We start from the raw sequence: 15,417 nt of genomic DNA on the forward strand, positions 1-15,417 counted from the left end.
AATGACCAAAAAAAGACATTAAGTGACCAAAAAAAGGAAACAAAATGACCAAAAAAGACACAAATTGACCACAAAATGATAAAAAAGACACAAAAAACACACAAAATGACCAAAAAACACACAAAATGACCAAAAAAAGACATTAAGTGACCAAAAAAGGAAATAAAATGACAAAAAAGACACAAATTGACCACAAAATGATAAAAAAGACACAAAAAAAAAGACACAAAAGGACCAAAAAAGACACAAAATGACCAAAAAAAGACAGTAAGTGACCAAAAAGACTAAAACACATGAACACTTTAACACAGTGGAGACAGAGCTGACTTCCAAAATGATTTGGCGACCCCCAGAAATCATCTCGCGACCTCCCGACCCCAAGGTTGAGAATAGCTGATCTAAACGACGTCAGACTCACATTCATTATCTGTGTTTACTGTCTGAACAACCTGACAGTAGCGTGGTGTCTCCAGAGAGCTCCCGTTAGTGTCTGAGAGCGTGGACATGTTGAACAGCGCCGGTACGGCAGCAGGTCCCCGGCGTCCTGAAGGAGCGGACGCTGTCGTAGCTAGCTGCTCCGCGGCTAGTGACAGCTGCTGCCACACACTGGGTGCTGAGTCAGACACCACACCAACATGGTGCATGTTGTCTGCATGGAGAGGTGTGTGAGAGAGAAAGAAACCGTCTATGACAGGGGTGTCAACATTGCAGGCCAACATTGATATTTATTGAAAAAATGGACCTAAACAAGTTCAAACGAAATGGAACAAGCAAAGCTTGATATAACTTAATATTGCAAACATGCAAAATCTGCTAAACCATGACAGTAAAAGACCGTAAAATGTATCTTTTGTAAAAAAAAAAAATACTTTTTCTCACTGTTAAATGTGGAAAACGCCATATCTCTAACAAAAATATACTGTAATATGTAATGGCAAAATCTTTAATTTATGCATTTTCATTTATAAAGTATTTTCTTGTCAATAATATGGCAAAACAATGTTTCTTTTGATGGAAAAACTTTTTATTTATACAGTAAAAAAATGAATAAAATGGCAATCTTAAACGGGAAATCAACAGTGCCAATATCTTTTTACCGTAATATTAGAAAAAGTTCCACCGTATTTATTACGGTAAAATTCGGGCAAGATATTGGCACTGTTGATTTCACATTTAAGATTGCCATTTTATTCCATATTTTACCATAAAAAATAAAACGTTTTTCCATCAAAAGAAACGCTGTCATACGGCAGATATGATTGACAAGAAAATATTTTATAAATGCTGCATAGATTAAACATTTTATCATTAAATATTACAGTATATTTTTGTTAGAGATATGGTGTTTAGTTTACATTTAACAGTGAGAAAATGTATTTTTACAAAAAATAAATGCTAAAAATTACAGTGATGGCTTATAAATATGTTAGTATATTTTTTATATTCACTGTGCCAGTGTATTTTACAGTGAAGTAATGTATTTTTTAAAAAAAAAGTAAAAAATAATGTTTTGGCTGATATATACATTTAGGGTGTTTCATTGTTACTGAAACTGAATTAACCCATTTATCAATTTACGGTCTTTTACTGTCATGGTTTAACAGTTTTTCACCGTAAAATCTACAGACATTTTTAACAGTGTAGTTTGCGTTAGTTCAGATTTGCCAAAGTCTCACCCACTCGTAAGAACTAAACTTGTAGTTCGGCTTTTAGTTTTCCCCTCCTGCACGCTCTGTCTCTGTGTCGAACCTGGTCTCACAGGAATCCGTGAATAGCCACGGAATCGCTCAAATTTCCGTGAAACTGACACGAATTTCGCTACAATGCAAGTTAAAGAGATATATATATATATATATATATATATATATATATATATAAGTCATATCCCGTGGCTATTCCATGGATATTTTTTCGTATTGGTTTGTTCCAAGTCACGTGACTTTCAAGGTCCCGGCGGTCAGAACAAAAAACATGGCGGACAGTTCTCTCATTTTTAGTGACAAAATTCATATTTTGACTTTGTTTCTGCATAAAAATGGATTTTGATCACATTTCTAGCGAGAAATATATGTTTTATTTTCTAAATATTCACTCAGTGAATGTACAAAATCACTTTGTATGTTGGAATAGCCACGGGATATGACTGTCATTAACTTGCATTGTAGCGAAATCCGTGTCAGTTTCACGGAAATTTTAGCGATTCCGTGGCTATTCCACGGATTTTGAGTTAAGCAAAAATCCGTGGCTATTTCACGGATTGTTGTGAGATCATGTTAACTAAACTTGTAGCTCGGCTTTTAGTTTCCCCCTCCTGCACGCTCTGTCTCTGTGTCTCCCCTCAGGCTGATTGAGAAGCGACAGCCCAATGGAGAAACCATTGAACTGTCAGCGGAGGGCCGTCCCGAGCTGGTGGAGGAGAAGGAGATGCCGGTGGTGGACTGCACCTGCTTCGGCCTGCCGAGGCGTTACATCATCGCCATCCTGTCTGGCCTGGGCTTCTGCATCTCTTTCGGCATCAGATGCAACCTGGGCGTGGCCATCGTCAGCATGGTGAACGACCACACTGTCTACAAAGGCAACAAGGAAGTGCTTGTGGTAAGTGATGAAATAAAAATCATAGCTTTTAGATTCACTTTGAAAAGGATGTTAGGGTTGTTGTTCTGATTTTTCCCCTGTGTCTCTATGATCTGGTTGATATCTGCTCAGGGTTTAGGGGGGAAAAAAGAAAGACATGAAAAAGAAAAATATGATCTCAATGATAAAAAGGAGGTAAAAGAATGCATGTAAATTGGAAAAATGGAGGGAACTTAAACTGTATGTGAAATTAAAGATGGAGTGATAAATAAAGCCAATTTTATTAATAATATTTAGTAGTTGTGATATGAGAAACAAAATCACTGTTCTCATTTGATAAATGACAACTGTGTGTGTTGTTTGTGTTGTGAATGAAGATGGAGAAAATGATCACACATCATAGCACACTGTTTTAATAAAATCAGCTTTAACCCATTGAGGCCTAAAATGCCTGTAAAACTCTGGGCGATTTTAAAATAAGCTCATAAAATCTGTAGTTTTCTGGAAATTCAACAGAAGTGTCAATGCTTCTACTAAATAATAGATTTTCAGCCTCTGTAGCAGATAGAAATGAAATTCAAAAAGTATTTGAGAGCTTATACAAATACTACAAAACGACGTATCTGCTTTCCAGGCTTCAGTGGGTTAAATGAATCATATCACTTAATAATTTTTCACTCTGTTTTTCAATTCACTTACATTTTTTCTCACAATATCAATGCATTTTTGTTACAGCCACACATAAACGTCTCAGGCCAGATGATTTATGTTTGTGTTTAGGAATATTAGCGTGTCTGTGATCTGTAGAAGTTATCAAGGCAGTTATATCTTCGTCTGTAATTAGTTGACTTAGAAATGAATAAAGTTGAAGTCATATATTTCCTTTTCTCCAGGCTGCACAGTTCACCTGGGACCCTGAGACAGTGGGGATGATCCACGGCTCCTTCTTCTGGGGATACATTGTCACACAGATCCCGGGCGGCTTTATATGTCAAAAATTTGCAGCCAACAGGTGAATTTCTTCACATTTACAATATCTTCACCAATATGAACAATACTGTAATATGCTCTACTGTAAACTGGCTCATTGGATACAAATTGGGTTATTGTGCTGGGTGTCAAAATAGAATAAGTTTGCAACTTCTTGGAATAAATTCAAACCACACAAAATTTCAGGGGGAAAAAAGTTCAAAATGGCCTTTATTTGCAGATTTATAGGTATATGTAAACAACTCCATTCATATTAGTCAGGCGGCTAAGGGCCATATTTGAGAAGAATGGGGACACACTGGACAAAAGCACCACATTTTTTCCACATACTCTCCATCATCATAGGTTTCAATTTTTGGTAGGAGCCACTTCATTAAGATTCCGGATCAGAGATGGCAGCCATATAAAATCTATGAGAATTAATATATCTTCCAAGCAATTTAGAAGGTCAATCTTGGTGTCAAAATATACATTTTCTGGGTCAGGGAATTATTTAAAGCTATTGAGAATAATACTATATGATTATTTTCGCCATGTATTTACCTAATTTCAAAGTTCCTAGATATGTCCGACCGCTTAGGAACTTGGAAATTAGGTAAAAACATCTTGATGAAGTGGCTCCTACCAAAAATTGAAAACTATGGTGATAGAGAGCATGTGGGAAAAATGTGGTGCTTTTGTCCGGCGTGTCCCCTTTATTTAGCTAAGCCGCCGGACTATATGTAGGACAGCAACTATAGAGCTTTATCCTTGGTTTCTTCTTCTGATTATTCCTGTGCTGCTGTAGTTAAATATTCAATCTGAGGCAGCCTGTTTGTCTTTTGTGTGTTTAAGAGTGTTTGGCTTCGCCATCGTGGCCACATCCACCCTCAACATGCTGATTCCATCCGCGGCTCGCTGCCATTACAGCTGCGTCATCCTGGTCAGGATATGCCAGGGCCTTGTTGAGGTACAGTATGTGTGAGTGTGTGTTGGTAAAGTTGGTAAAACTTGGAAATATAAATTATTGACATTTAGGGCAATAATGTAAGTTAGCACAACAAAGGAAGCCAGTTGTCTGCTCAAAAACAAGTTGGTGAGTTGTTGTTACTTATATCTTTAAGTTGGGGTTCAAAACAAGGGACAATAGTTCTGATAACTCTTATTTCTTTGTTGTGAAATGCGGGAAAGCGGTGAAATTCGGTCATTAGCGAAAGCTAGCGGCTAACTGATGCTAGCGGCTAACTGATGCTAGCGGCGCTGCTTGTTACAGCTACAAGAGTAGCCATTAGCGTATCAATGCTAACTCAAAACTGTGGTCGCAACATTAGCTAACATTTCATAGCGGCGTTACAATCGTGCCAATTCAGCACATTGCAGAAGTTAGCAGAAGTAGATTAAAAGTTATTATAACTTATAATGTAAAATTATAAATTTTTAAATTAAGTTAGTACTTAACTTACAGTTGAGTTGACAAAAATCTGAATTCAGAGTTGAGCAAACTCAAAAACAAAACTTAAAATGTTTAGTTTAATTGTCCAACTTAAAAATTTTTGAAGTTTGTTGCCTTGAAATTTTGAGTTCACCCAACTTTTCTTTTTTTGCAGTGTGCTTGCAGGACTCTGTGTAAGATTATTTCTAGTGTTTCCCTAACTGTATTGTGTCCTTCAGGGTGTATCGTACCCAGCCTGTCACGGGATCTGGGCCAAGTGGGCGCCTCCTCTTGAGAGAAGTCGATTAGCCACAACAGCCTTTTGTGGTAAAGTTTCTCACATTACTGACACATTTCCCCCCAAAATATCTCTGATATCTACAGGAAATTTGGGATCTCCACTAGAGACAAAAGGGATAGTCTGGTTTTTGAAGTGGGGTTGCATGAGTACCATAATCAGTGTATTACTTACAGTAGATTATTTTATTTAACCTTTATTTAACCAGGGAATATCCCATTGAGATTAAGAACTTCTTTTTCAAGGGAGCCCTGGCCAAGAGGCAGCAAACACAGAATACAGTTACATATTTACATAACATACAGACCTTAAACACGTCATGAGAAACAAGTGCATGTTATGGAATTGGCCTCAATAACTCTTAGTTTGGATTTAAAAGTGCTCAAAGAAACAAATTCAGTTAATTTCCATTCTTTCTGTAGCATATTCCAGCATAAGGTGCAGAGTAAACAAATGCCCTTTTACCCAACTCCGTACGAGCAAAAGGGACAGAAAGCAACAATTGATCTTGTGAACGAAGAGAATAAGATCCAGCATTTTTCACAGTAATTAAGCTGCAAATGTACGAAGGCAGCAGTCCCAATATTGCCTTATAATGAAAAGATGGCGGTCAGCACGGCCCTAATTTAAGGTAAGGTGACCCAGCTAGTCTCTGTAGCTGCCTTGTATGCATAATAATATAATAAATAATAATTTGGAGAAAAAGCCAGGAGATTCTTTGTACCAGCAAAGAATCTAAGCAATACTTAGACAACACCTTTTTAAGCCACCAAATGTCCCACTACTCAGAAGATTTTCATCACTCTGCCTTGCCATTAAACAGCCATTTCTAATGGAGAACTGAAGCTGTTATATCTCTTCAAAGCCACCAGACTCCATTGATAAAAACAGTAATTCTACCTCACAGAGCACGGCAGTTGCAGTTAGTTTGTTTGTGTTATTGTGTGTTTTTGGTGAATAGAAACCTGTTGTATGTCATATACTGATTTTATGATAATATACTGATTATGGATAAGTCCTAAATCATACTGCTCCACTTAAAAACCTCCAAACTATCCCTTTGAATTCTGTGAGTTTTAACATCAGGTTGTGACGATGGAGTTTAAGAGCACCGGGCATGTATATTTCTATAGCCACTTAATAATTATATATTAAGCATTTTGAGCTCAGAAAGTATTTTTATACACTGTAAAAAATAATCTTTTAAATTTACGGTAAAATACCGGCAGCTGTGGTTGCCAGAATTACACCGTAAAAATTACATTGAGTGGGTTTTCTACTGTAAATTTAAATGTAAATATCAGCAAAAACTGTAATTTAGACTGAGTAGTCCCTTAATTTAAAGGTAATTGTGTCCTTGAGACAATATGGTATTTCTCCATTCATTTTACATGTTTTTTTAAAATATTTTTACAGTAAAACTGTGTGTTTTTCAAAAGTTTTGTTCTATTCTGTGATTTACAGTAATTAAAAGTGTCTATTATGGTGATGTGCAATTTTTTATTTTAGGCCGTATTTCTCATGCAATTTGACAGCTTTTTACTGTAATTTCTACAAACACTTTTTACAGTGTAGGATTATGCATGTAAATTAATAATCTGGTGCTTTTCTTTATGTTTGATGTCTTCATAGGATCCTATGCAGGGGCAGTGGTGGCCATGCCTTTAGCAGGGATACTGGTGCAATACTCTGGGTGGCCTTCAGTGTTCTATGTCTATGGTTAGTATCCTTATATTCAAATGAGTTTTGAGTTTTGAATTTTCCAGTTTGAAGTGTGTTTGTGTTGCTCACAATCAAGACTAAATGTCTGTTTTTTTGTCTGAAGTGGTCCGGATGTTGTAAAACATAACACAGTTGAGTTTCACAATATTAACAGCGACCTGGAAGGAAGTCTGAGCATTTCTGTATCTTCTGCTTTCTCTCTTCCTCTCCCAGGCAGCTTTGGGATATTCTGGTATTTGTTCTGGGTTCTGGTGTCGTATGAGAGTCCTGCAGCCCACCCCACCATCACAGCAGAGGAGAGGAAGTACATCGAAGATGCAATCGGAGAGTCTGCGTCATTTCTTAACCCTCTCCATGTATGGACCTATATATATATATATATATATATATATATGTACACTACTGGTCAAAAGTTTTAGAACACACCAACTTTTCCAGAATTTAATTGAAAATTATGCAGTTTAATGTCTCAGTGTACTCTGAAATTAATGCACATTTGCAACATTTAAAATTCTTTATTGAGCATGATAGTGTTTTGAAAGTAAAAAAAAAAAGATTCAAAATCACATTTTATGTTGGACTAAAGGACTAAAAAAAGACACAAAATGACCAAAAAAAGACACAAAATGACAAAAAAAAGAAACAAAATGACAAAAAAAAAAGATACAAAGTGACTTACAAAGACATGAAAAGAATACAAAAATGGACAAAATAGCCCAAGACTCCATAGAGTTAAGTTGTTAACCCATTTCTTGTTCCCTGAAAAAGGCCTACTTGTATAATTCTGAAATGTACATTATTTTTCAGTTTTGGTTAAGCTTACCTTTTTTTATTTACCTCTGGCAGTTCACCACTTACCTTTGTACCCTTTCAAGCTGTTCATTTGACTTGAACTGCTTGAATTTCAATAAAAAACTGGAAAAATTGGGGTGTTCTAAAACTTTTGACCGGTAGTGTATATATTCATGTGTATCCTATCAATGTAGCACTTTACATTTCTTAGACTTGCACACAAAAACAGATATACAGACGTATTTAGGCTCACTCAGCTGACTCTCTGCTTCTTGGTCCATCTCAGTGAAGTCACTAATATCTTTTTTCCTTTTGGCAGAAATTTAAAACCCCATGGAGACACTTTTTCACCTCCATGCCAGTCTACGCCATCATCGTGGCCAACTTCTGCAGGAGCTGGACCTTCTACCTGCTTCTCATCAGCCAGCCGGCATACTTTGAAGAAGTCTTTGGCTTTGAGATCAGCAAGGTGAAATTTTATAATCTATAAGAGTTTAAAAAAGTGCCGTTACAGTCAGATTGCAGGTGGGAAAGACCTGGAAACACTGACCAATCAGAGCAGAGTGTGTTTAAAGAGACAGGCGCAAAAATGGAGGCGTAACATTAAAGTATAAACATTAGAGCATTTAAACATGTTCTAGTAGAAAAAAGAAAATACAAGTTTCAATGTGAAAATCAGCGTCATGTCCCTTTAAGGCTCTGCTCTTCTTCTTCAACTTAAATTTAAGGGAAATTGTGGTATTATTCTCATTATTGTGTCTGATGTGGTACATAATAACTTTGCAATCCAGCATTTTAAGTGATTTATGTAAAAAGTCATTTTAATTGGAAAGCTTTAAGAAGCTTGCTGCGAAATATGTTTCAAGGGACACATATTTACACACAGGTTTAAATGTGGTTAATTTAGTGATTTGAATCAAAACTACAGTTAAAAACTACAACGGAGAGCAACAATATTATGAGTGAAAGTCAGAACCGTCACAATTAAGAAAGTAAAACCGAGGTTGAAAAATACCAGAATTCCACTTGGGTGTGTTCGCCCATAACGCCCAAGTCCCATAACTACAATTTGCTTTTATTTGTTTGTTTATTTGTTGCATGAATACTTACTATCATCCAGATCAATGTATTATTATCAAAACCCCTTCAACCTTCGGCCTCCCACTGCTTCTTTTTTTAAATTTATTTATTTATTTATTTATATAATTAAAGTATTTATTTAATTTTTAATTTTACAACATATAATACAAACACTTATAAACAGCCGAGACAGACACCAAAAACATACAGAAAAAATAAATAAATAATAATAATAATAATAAAAAAAACGTACTTACTATTATCCAGATCAATGTATTATTATCAAAAACCCCTTCAACCTTCGGCCTCCCACTGTTTCATTTTTATTTTTATTTTTATTTATTTTTTATTTATTTATTTTTATAATTAAAGTATTTATTTAATTTTTAATTTTCCAACATATAATACAAACACTTACAAACAGCCGAGACAGACACCAAAAACATACAGAAAAAATAAAAAATAAAAAATAAAATAATAAAAAAATAATAATAAAAATATAAAATAAAATAATAAAAATATAAAATAAAATAATAAAAATATAAAATAATAAAAATATAAAATAAAAAAACACCTCAGGCAGTCAACCCAAAACGAGGACAACAACATATGCTTACTGTGACAAGTCCTTAATGTATCGAACGAAATAATTTCCTCCCACTGTTTCTAATACCCGAATACATAAAAGCACAACATTTCCACGTCTCTTTCTCACACGCATACTCTCTTTTTCTCTTTTTCTCCCCCCCTCTTGTCTTCCAGGTGGGCATGGTGTCAGCGTTGCCCCATCTGGTGATGACCATCATCGTGCCGATTGGAGGCCAGTTGGCAGATTACCTGAGAACCCACAACCTGATGTCCACCACCAACGTCAGGAAGCTCATGAACTGTGGAGGTGAGAGTGTCAAACAGGAAAAGGGTGATAGTTGGAGGAGGTTCAAAATTTAATTGCATTTTTTTTTTAGAATTTTATTTTATTAATCTCTGTGGGTCATCATATTAGGTACCAGGAAGGACATAAGAACAAAATAAATAAATAAATAAATAAAACAAATAGCAGTTTCAGAATTTCATCAATATCAGTTTCATAGTATTTCATCAAAATCAAAGTTACTTCAGAATTTATCTGTCTTATTATGTTCAATGCTTCCCCCTAATATAAGTTCCAAGATATTTTATATATTTTTTTTGTATCTGAAAATGTGCAAACTTCTCCAAGTCCTTTTTGCAGGGGCTTATGGCCAACAGCTCTGTTTTTGCCACGTTAATTTTATAGCCTGAGATCTCTGAAAAAATTGAGATTATTTTCATTACGTGTGGGACTGAGGTGATTGCATTGCTTAAATAAAGTAATAGATCATGTGCAAATAAGCTTAATTTAAACTGTTTCTTATTTATCTCAATACCTGTTATTTCTTTTGTCTCTCTAATTCGAACAAATTTAATTGTAGATAGTTTCCTTATTCCTTCCCTCTAGATTATTAGATAAAACTAAAGTTATTGGTTTTTGTTCATTTATTTAAGGTTTATTTGAATAGGGACGGATACAAAAGCATAGACAATCTTGACAGTTTATCTGATGTATTCATCATAGTGTTTTTAGCCAAAGCTAATTCACGACACTTGTCCCTAGTAGGGCTTTTGATCAAAAATAATATTACAGATTAACATTATTAAAAATACAGGCATAAAACAACAGCATAATAATAATAATAATAATACAGAGAAAATACAAGCTAAATATTAAAACTAAATAGTAAAAAACTAAGTATGAGAGCAAGATTGTTGCTGAAGTAGCCACACTTTTGTTTGTTTTTTAAATGCAACAAATGTAGGGATACATTTCAAGTAGTCTGGCAGTGAGTTCCATAATTTTGTCCCTTTTATTGAAAAGGCAGTTTGAGCAAAAGATGTTCTGCGGAATGGGATACTACAATTGCCTTTTGTATGTTGTGTTTCATGTGTTTCAGGTTTTGGGATGGAGGCCACCCTCCTGCTGGTGGTGGGATACTCTCACTCAAAAGGTGTCGCCATTTCCTTTTTGGTCCTCGCTGTGGGATTCAGTGGATTTGCTATCTCAGGTAAGAGATATTATAAACAAACAAGAAATAGAAGGACACCAAACCTGGCTAGCTGTTTGCCCTTATTTCAAGTCTATGTGCTAAGCTAAGAGAGGAGGGACGAAATATGCTAAAAATGAATTAATTAATATGTTAAATTAATTATTTAATTAATTAATATGCCATTTTATGTACCAAAATTATAATAAAATAATTGCAGGCAATAATTAATTGATCAAATGTGACATAAATTAATAATTCTATGTTTCTTAATGTATTTACCTTTGTATTCATGCAGCTATTCATTTACATACCCATTCAGGTTTTTTTTTAAAAATTGCATTTATTTATTTACTTAATTATTTAATCACTTCCTTACTTATATATTTATTTTGGCTTTTTTTTTTTTTTATCCTTACGTTCCTACTGTTGTTGTGAGAAATGTGGCTACACAGTGTCTTTTTTTCTAACCGTAACCATAAAATCTGCTTCACTAACACTGTAAAAAGCACACTGTAAACAATTGTCTTGTAAATTAACAGTAAAATACTGGCAGCAGGGTTGCCAGCATTCTACTGTTAAAATCTAAGTAAAATCCTGCATTTCATTGATTTTTACAGTAGACTAAAACAGTATAGTGCTGAAGCTAGTTGCAATATTGTTGCAGTATACAATGCAGTCATCTTTTGTAAATAGAGCATATTACTGTCTGAAAGCCAATCACTATGAATTAAGCGCTGTCTTCACAATAACCTCAGTAATTTTAATATACCATAAAATACAGGCATTAAAAAATGTGTACAAGAAGAGACTTAGTAGAAAATATCATATATATATATCATATATTTTATGGGAAACGGCAAGCTACCTACAAATATTGCCCAGAATGTGTTGTTTTCTACAGTATAATACAATTTTAATGAAAAACAGTATGTTACTGTCACAATTTGGCTGTTTTCTTACAGCAATTTGTTACAGTGCAACATTTTAGAAACTGGGGGAATTTATGGTGTGCACTGCTTTTGTTTTTTCACTCAGGGTTTAACGTAAATCATTTGGATATTGCCCCTCGATACGCCAGCATACTGATGGGCATCTCAAACGGGGTGGGGACATTATCAGGAATGGTGTGTCCTCTAATAGTGGGAGCCATGACCAAACACAAGGTAAAACCATTCTCTTTTATTGACTTTATAATGACATCTATAAAACTTTCAAACTCACCTATGTTCCATGGCTTTTTGCATCATTTCAGACACGTGAAGAGTGGCAGGGTGTCTTCCTCATAGCTTCCCTCGTACATTACGGAGGAGTAATTTTCTATGGTACGACTTGACTTTGAATATTTTATGCATCATGTGCAGCAAAACTCTGCAGCCTGAATGCTGATCGGATACTTTTTCTCACCAGGACTCTTTGCATCAGGAGAAAAGCAGGTGTGGGCAGATATAGAGGACACCAGCGAGGAGAAGTGCGGTATTATCGATGAGGATGAACTGGCCAATGAAACGGAGGAGATGTACCGCGGGGGCGGGCAGTACGGAGCCATGAGCCAACCCGTCGTTGGCTCCAACGGAGGAGGAGGAGGAGGAGGAGGAGGAGGAGGAGCCGGGGCTGGATGGGTGTCGGACTGGGATAAGTCTGAGGAGTATGTGCAGCCGCCTGGATACAACTCCTACATGTATGGGGGAGAAGAGGAGAGGGAGCTGACATAGAAGATCCACATGATGCTAGTTTTAAAAAAATAGGAAACAAGAGAAAGAAAAGAGGAAGATTGTTTTTTGGAAAGGGATTGTAAGAGAGTCACTGCTATACTGAATGGACCTGCTGTGTGCTTTTGTACAAGATTTACAATTGCACATGTCAAAAGTATGTGTGTGTGTGATTTTGTGTGTTGGAGTGGTCAATGTTACACAAACATACAGTATTAATTAACAAAAACTGAACTCAGACCCCAGACCTTCCTGCACCTGAGCTCGTTGTGAGTCCTGTTTCCACGACATCACTGAGGAGATGAGGAGTGTGTGCGTGTGCGTGTGTGTATGTGTGTGTGTGTGTGTGTGTGTGTGTGTGTGTGTGTGTGTGTGGTTGGCTTTTTTGCCTGTGCAGCAACTCTCTCAAGCCACTGGCATTGTGTTATTTTAAAATTTTCATGTGTATGCCACACATTTACTTTTTTTTTCTCTGAGCAAGCGCCTTTGGGGCCTCAGTTTTAAAATGAAAAAACATACAGTACAGGCCAAAAGTTTGGACACACCCATCTCATTCAATGCGTTTTTCTTTATTTTCATGACTATTTACATTGTAGATTCTCACTGAAGGCATCAAAACTATGAATGAACACATATGGAATTATGTACTTAACAAAAAAAGTGTGAAATAACTGAAAACATGTCTTGTATTTTAGATTCCTCAAAGTAACCACCCTTTGCTTACTAGAATATAAGACATGTTTTCAGTTATTTCACACTTTTTTGTTAAGTACATAATTCCACATGTGTTCATTAATAGTTTTGATGAATTTACAATGTCAATAGTCATGAAAATAAAGGAAAAACATTGAATGAGAAGGTGTGTCCAAACTTTTGGCCTGTACTGTATAATCTCAACATGTCGAGTTTATGACACCGTCCAAATTAATGAATACAAATTCTGATGCCACTATAGTAGATTACTCAAACGTTCCAGTCTGTATTTCTCTTCTGGCTCTCAGTCTTGATAGAAATCATATGCTAAAAAAAAACCGGAAGGCACCACTTAATAAAGACTGCATCTTCATTCATGGTGAACTATAATGCATTTGTAATGTTGCATTACTTCACTCACACATAATGCTTTCTGATGCACTACATCAACACTCACAACCATAGTCCATGTCAATTATCATTATTTATAAGTTAAAGTACTTAAAATGCAATAACAATAATCATTGCACATGCTTTATAATGGCTTATAAGGTCAAGTGTTATTACACATTATGGCTGCTGATCACTCACTGACATTGTTTTTGCAATGTCTATAATGCATTCTTAACATATTTATAACAAATATTTATACGTCACATTTTATTGCTGTTGATGTAGTGCATCAGAAAGCATTGTGTGTGTTTATGAGTGGAGTCATGAAGCATTACAAATGCATTATAATTACTATGAATGTCCTCACAATGCACACTAGATGGAGTCTTCATAGAGAGTGTTACCAAAATCAATACACAAACTAAAAGCTAATGCATTTTATTGTCTGGACACCGGTGTTGTATCCAGTTATGTTTCCACAGCGATGCATTATTAAAGTATGCATTCACATGGCGACAACTTTCAAACTATTGAATCAAAGAGGAAAAAGGTGCTTAAGTGTTGTATCGGTCCGTGTTTGTGTGTGTAAAGCTGTAAAGCTTTTCAGCTCCTATTTAAGTGTGTGCATTTGAACATGCAAAGGTGTTTTGTGTGTGTGTGTTGTGTGTGTGTGTGTGTGTGTGTGTGTGTGTGTGTTTTTTGTCTTTATATAGTTGTGAGGACCAACCCTTGGCAGAATACCAACATTGTGAGGAGATTTGTAGTTGTGAGGACATTTTTCCCAGTCCTCACAAAGAAAATGCTAGGATAGCCTCTAAAGGCCTTAATTAATCATCTATATGAATTTCAGGGAAGGTCCTAACAGAGATGGTGAACCCTGAAATGTGTGTGTTGGGCTAGGGGAAGTGGTGGTCCTCACAACTATTAAAGACATGTATGTATGTGTATGTGTGTGTTTGTCTTCATATAGTTGTGAGGACCAACCCATGGCAGAATACCAACATTGTGAGGACATTTGTAGTTGTGAGGACATTTTTTCCAGTCCTCACAAAGAAAATGCTAGGATAGCCTCTAAAGGCCTTAATTAATCATCTGTCTGAATTTCAGGGAAGGTCCTAACAGAGATGGTAAACCCTGAAATGTGTGTGTTGGGCTAGGGGAAGTGGTGGTCCTCACAACTACACAAAGACATGTATGTGTGTGTGTATGTGTGTGTGTGTGTGTGCTTGAGCGTGCATGTGTTGTCTAGCTGAATCTCACCTGGGCCTGACCTAACTAGGTCACATCCAGGCTTATGGGTCACATGAGTAATCATCTGACATTTGTGACTTTCCGTTTGTTTGGTACGCTCCTATTAGCGAGGTGGCCCAGAATGACAAATAGAGTGTGCAAGTTGGTTAACTGTTTACACATAACCAGCGAGGGACGACAGTTATATATATATATATATATATTTATATATATATATGTATTAATATATATATATATATTTATATATTCCCAGGCATCAGGGCACGTGCTGCCTTTATTTCTGCGTTTTACCATGTCTCTGTGGCTGCCTATCCCTCTGTTTTCCACCCATGTTAAAGGGATAGTGAAAAAATAAAAAGTGCTATTTATCAGTCTAGGTTGTTTTGGTGTGAGTTGGCGACTGTTGGAGAAATCGGCCGTAGAGATGTCGGCCTTCAATCC

The 15,417-nt window shown here is 36.0% G+C and overlaps 1 protein-coding gene across 1 annotated transcript in view; it reads left to right on the forward strand.

The window, feature by feature from the left end:
• Positions 1-13,321, forward strand: part of slc17a7a (solute carrier family 17 member 7a) — a 31,234-nt gene extending 17,913 nt beyond the window's left edge. Inside the window, exons 2-13 of the mRNA XM_059348593.1 lie at positions 2,343-2,595; positions 3,468-3,586; positions 4,399-4,513; positions 5,215-5,302; positions 6,906-6,992; positions 7,209-7,351; positions 8,107-8,256; positions 9,630-9,762; positions 10,838-10,948; positions 11,966-12,093; positions 12,183-12,252; positions 12,338-13,321. Coding sequence (XP_059204576.1) covers positions 2,343-2,595; positions 3,468-3,586; positions 4,399-4,513; positions 5,215-5,302; positions 6,906-6,992; positions 7,209-7,351; positions 8,107-8,256; positions 9,630-9,762; positions 10,838-10,948; positions 11,966-12,093; positions 12,183-12,252; positions 12,338-12,642 — 1,702 coding nt within the window. The 3' untranslated portion in view covers positions 12,643-13,321. The remainder of the gene's footprint in view (positions 1-2,342; positions 2,596-3,467; positions 3,587-4,398; positions 4,514-5,214; positions 5,303-6,905; positions 6,993-7,208; positions 7,352-8,106; positions 8,257-9,629; positions 9,763-10,837; positions 10,949-11,965; positions 12,094-12,182; positions 12,253-12,337) is intronic.
• The last annotated feature ends 2,096 nt before the right edge of the window (positions 13,322-15,417 follow it).

The sequence above is a fragment of the Centropristis striata genome, chromosome 13, assembly GCF_030273125.1.
Source record: "Centropristis striata isolate RG_2023a ecotype Rhode Island chromosome 13, C.striata_1.0, whole genome shotgun sequence".
NCBI lineage: Eukaryota > Metazoa > Chordata > Actinopteri > Perciformes > Serranidae > Centropristis > Centropristis striata.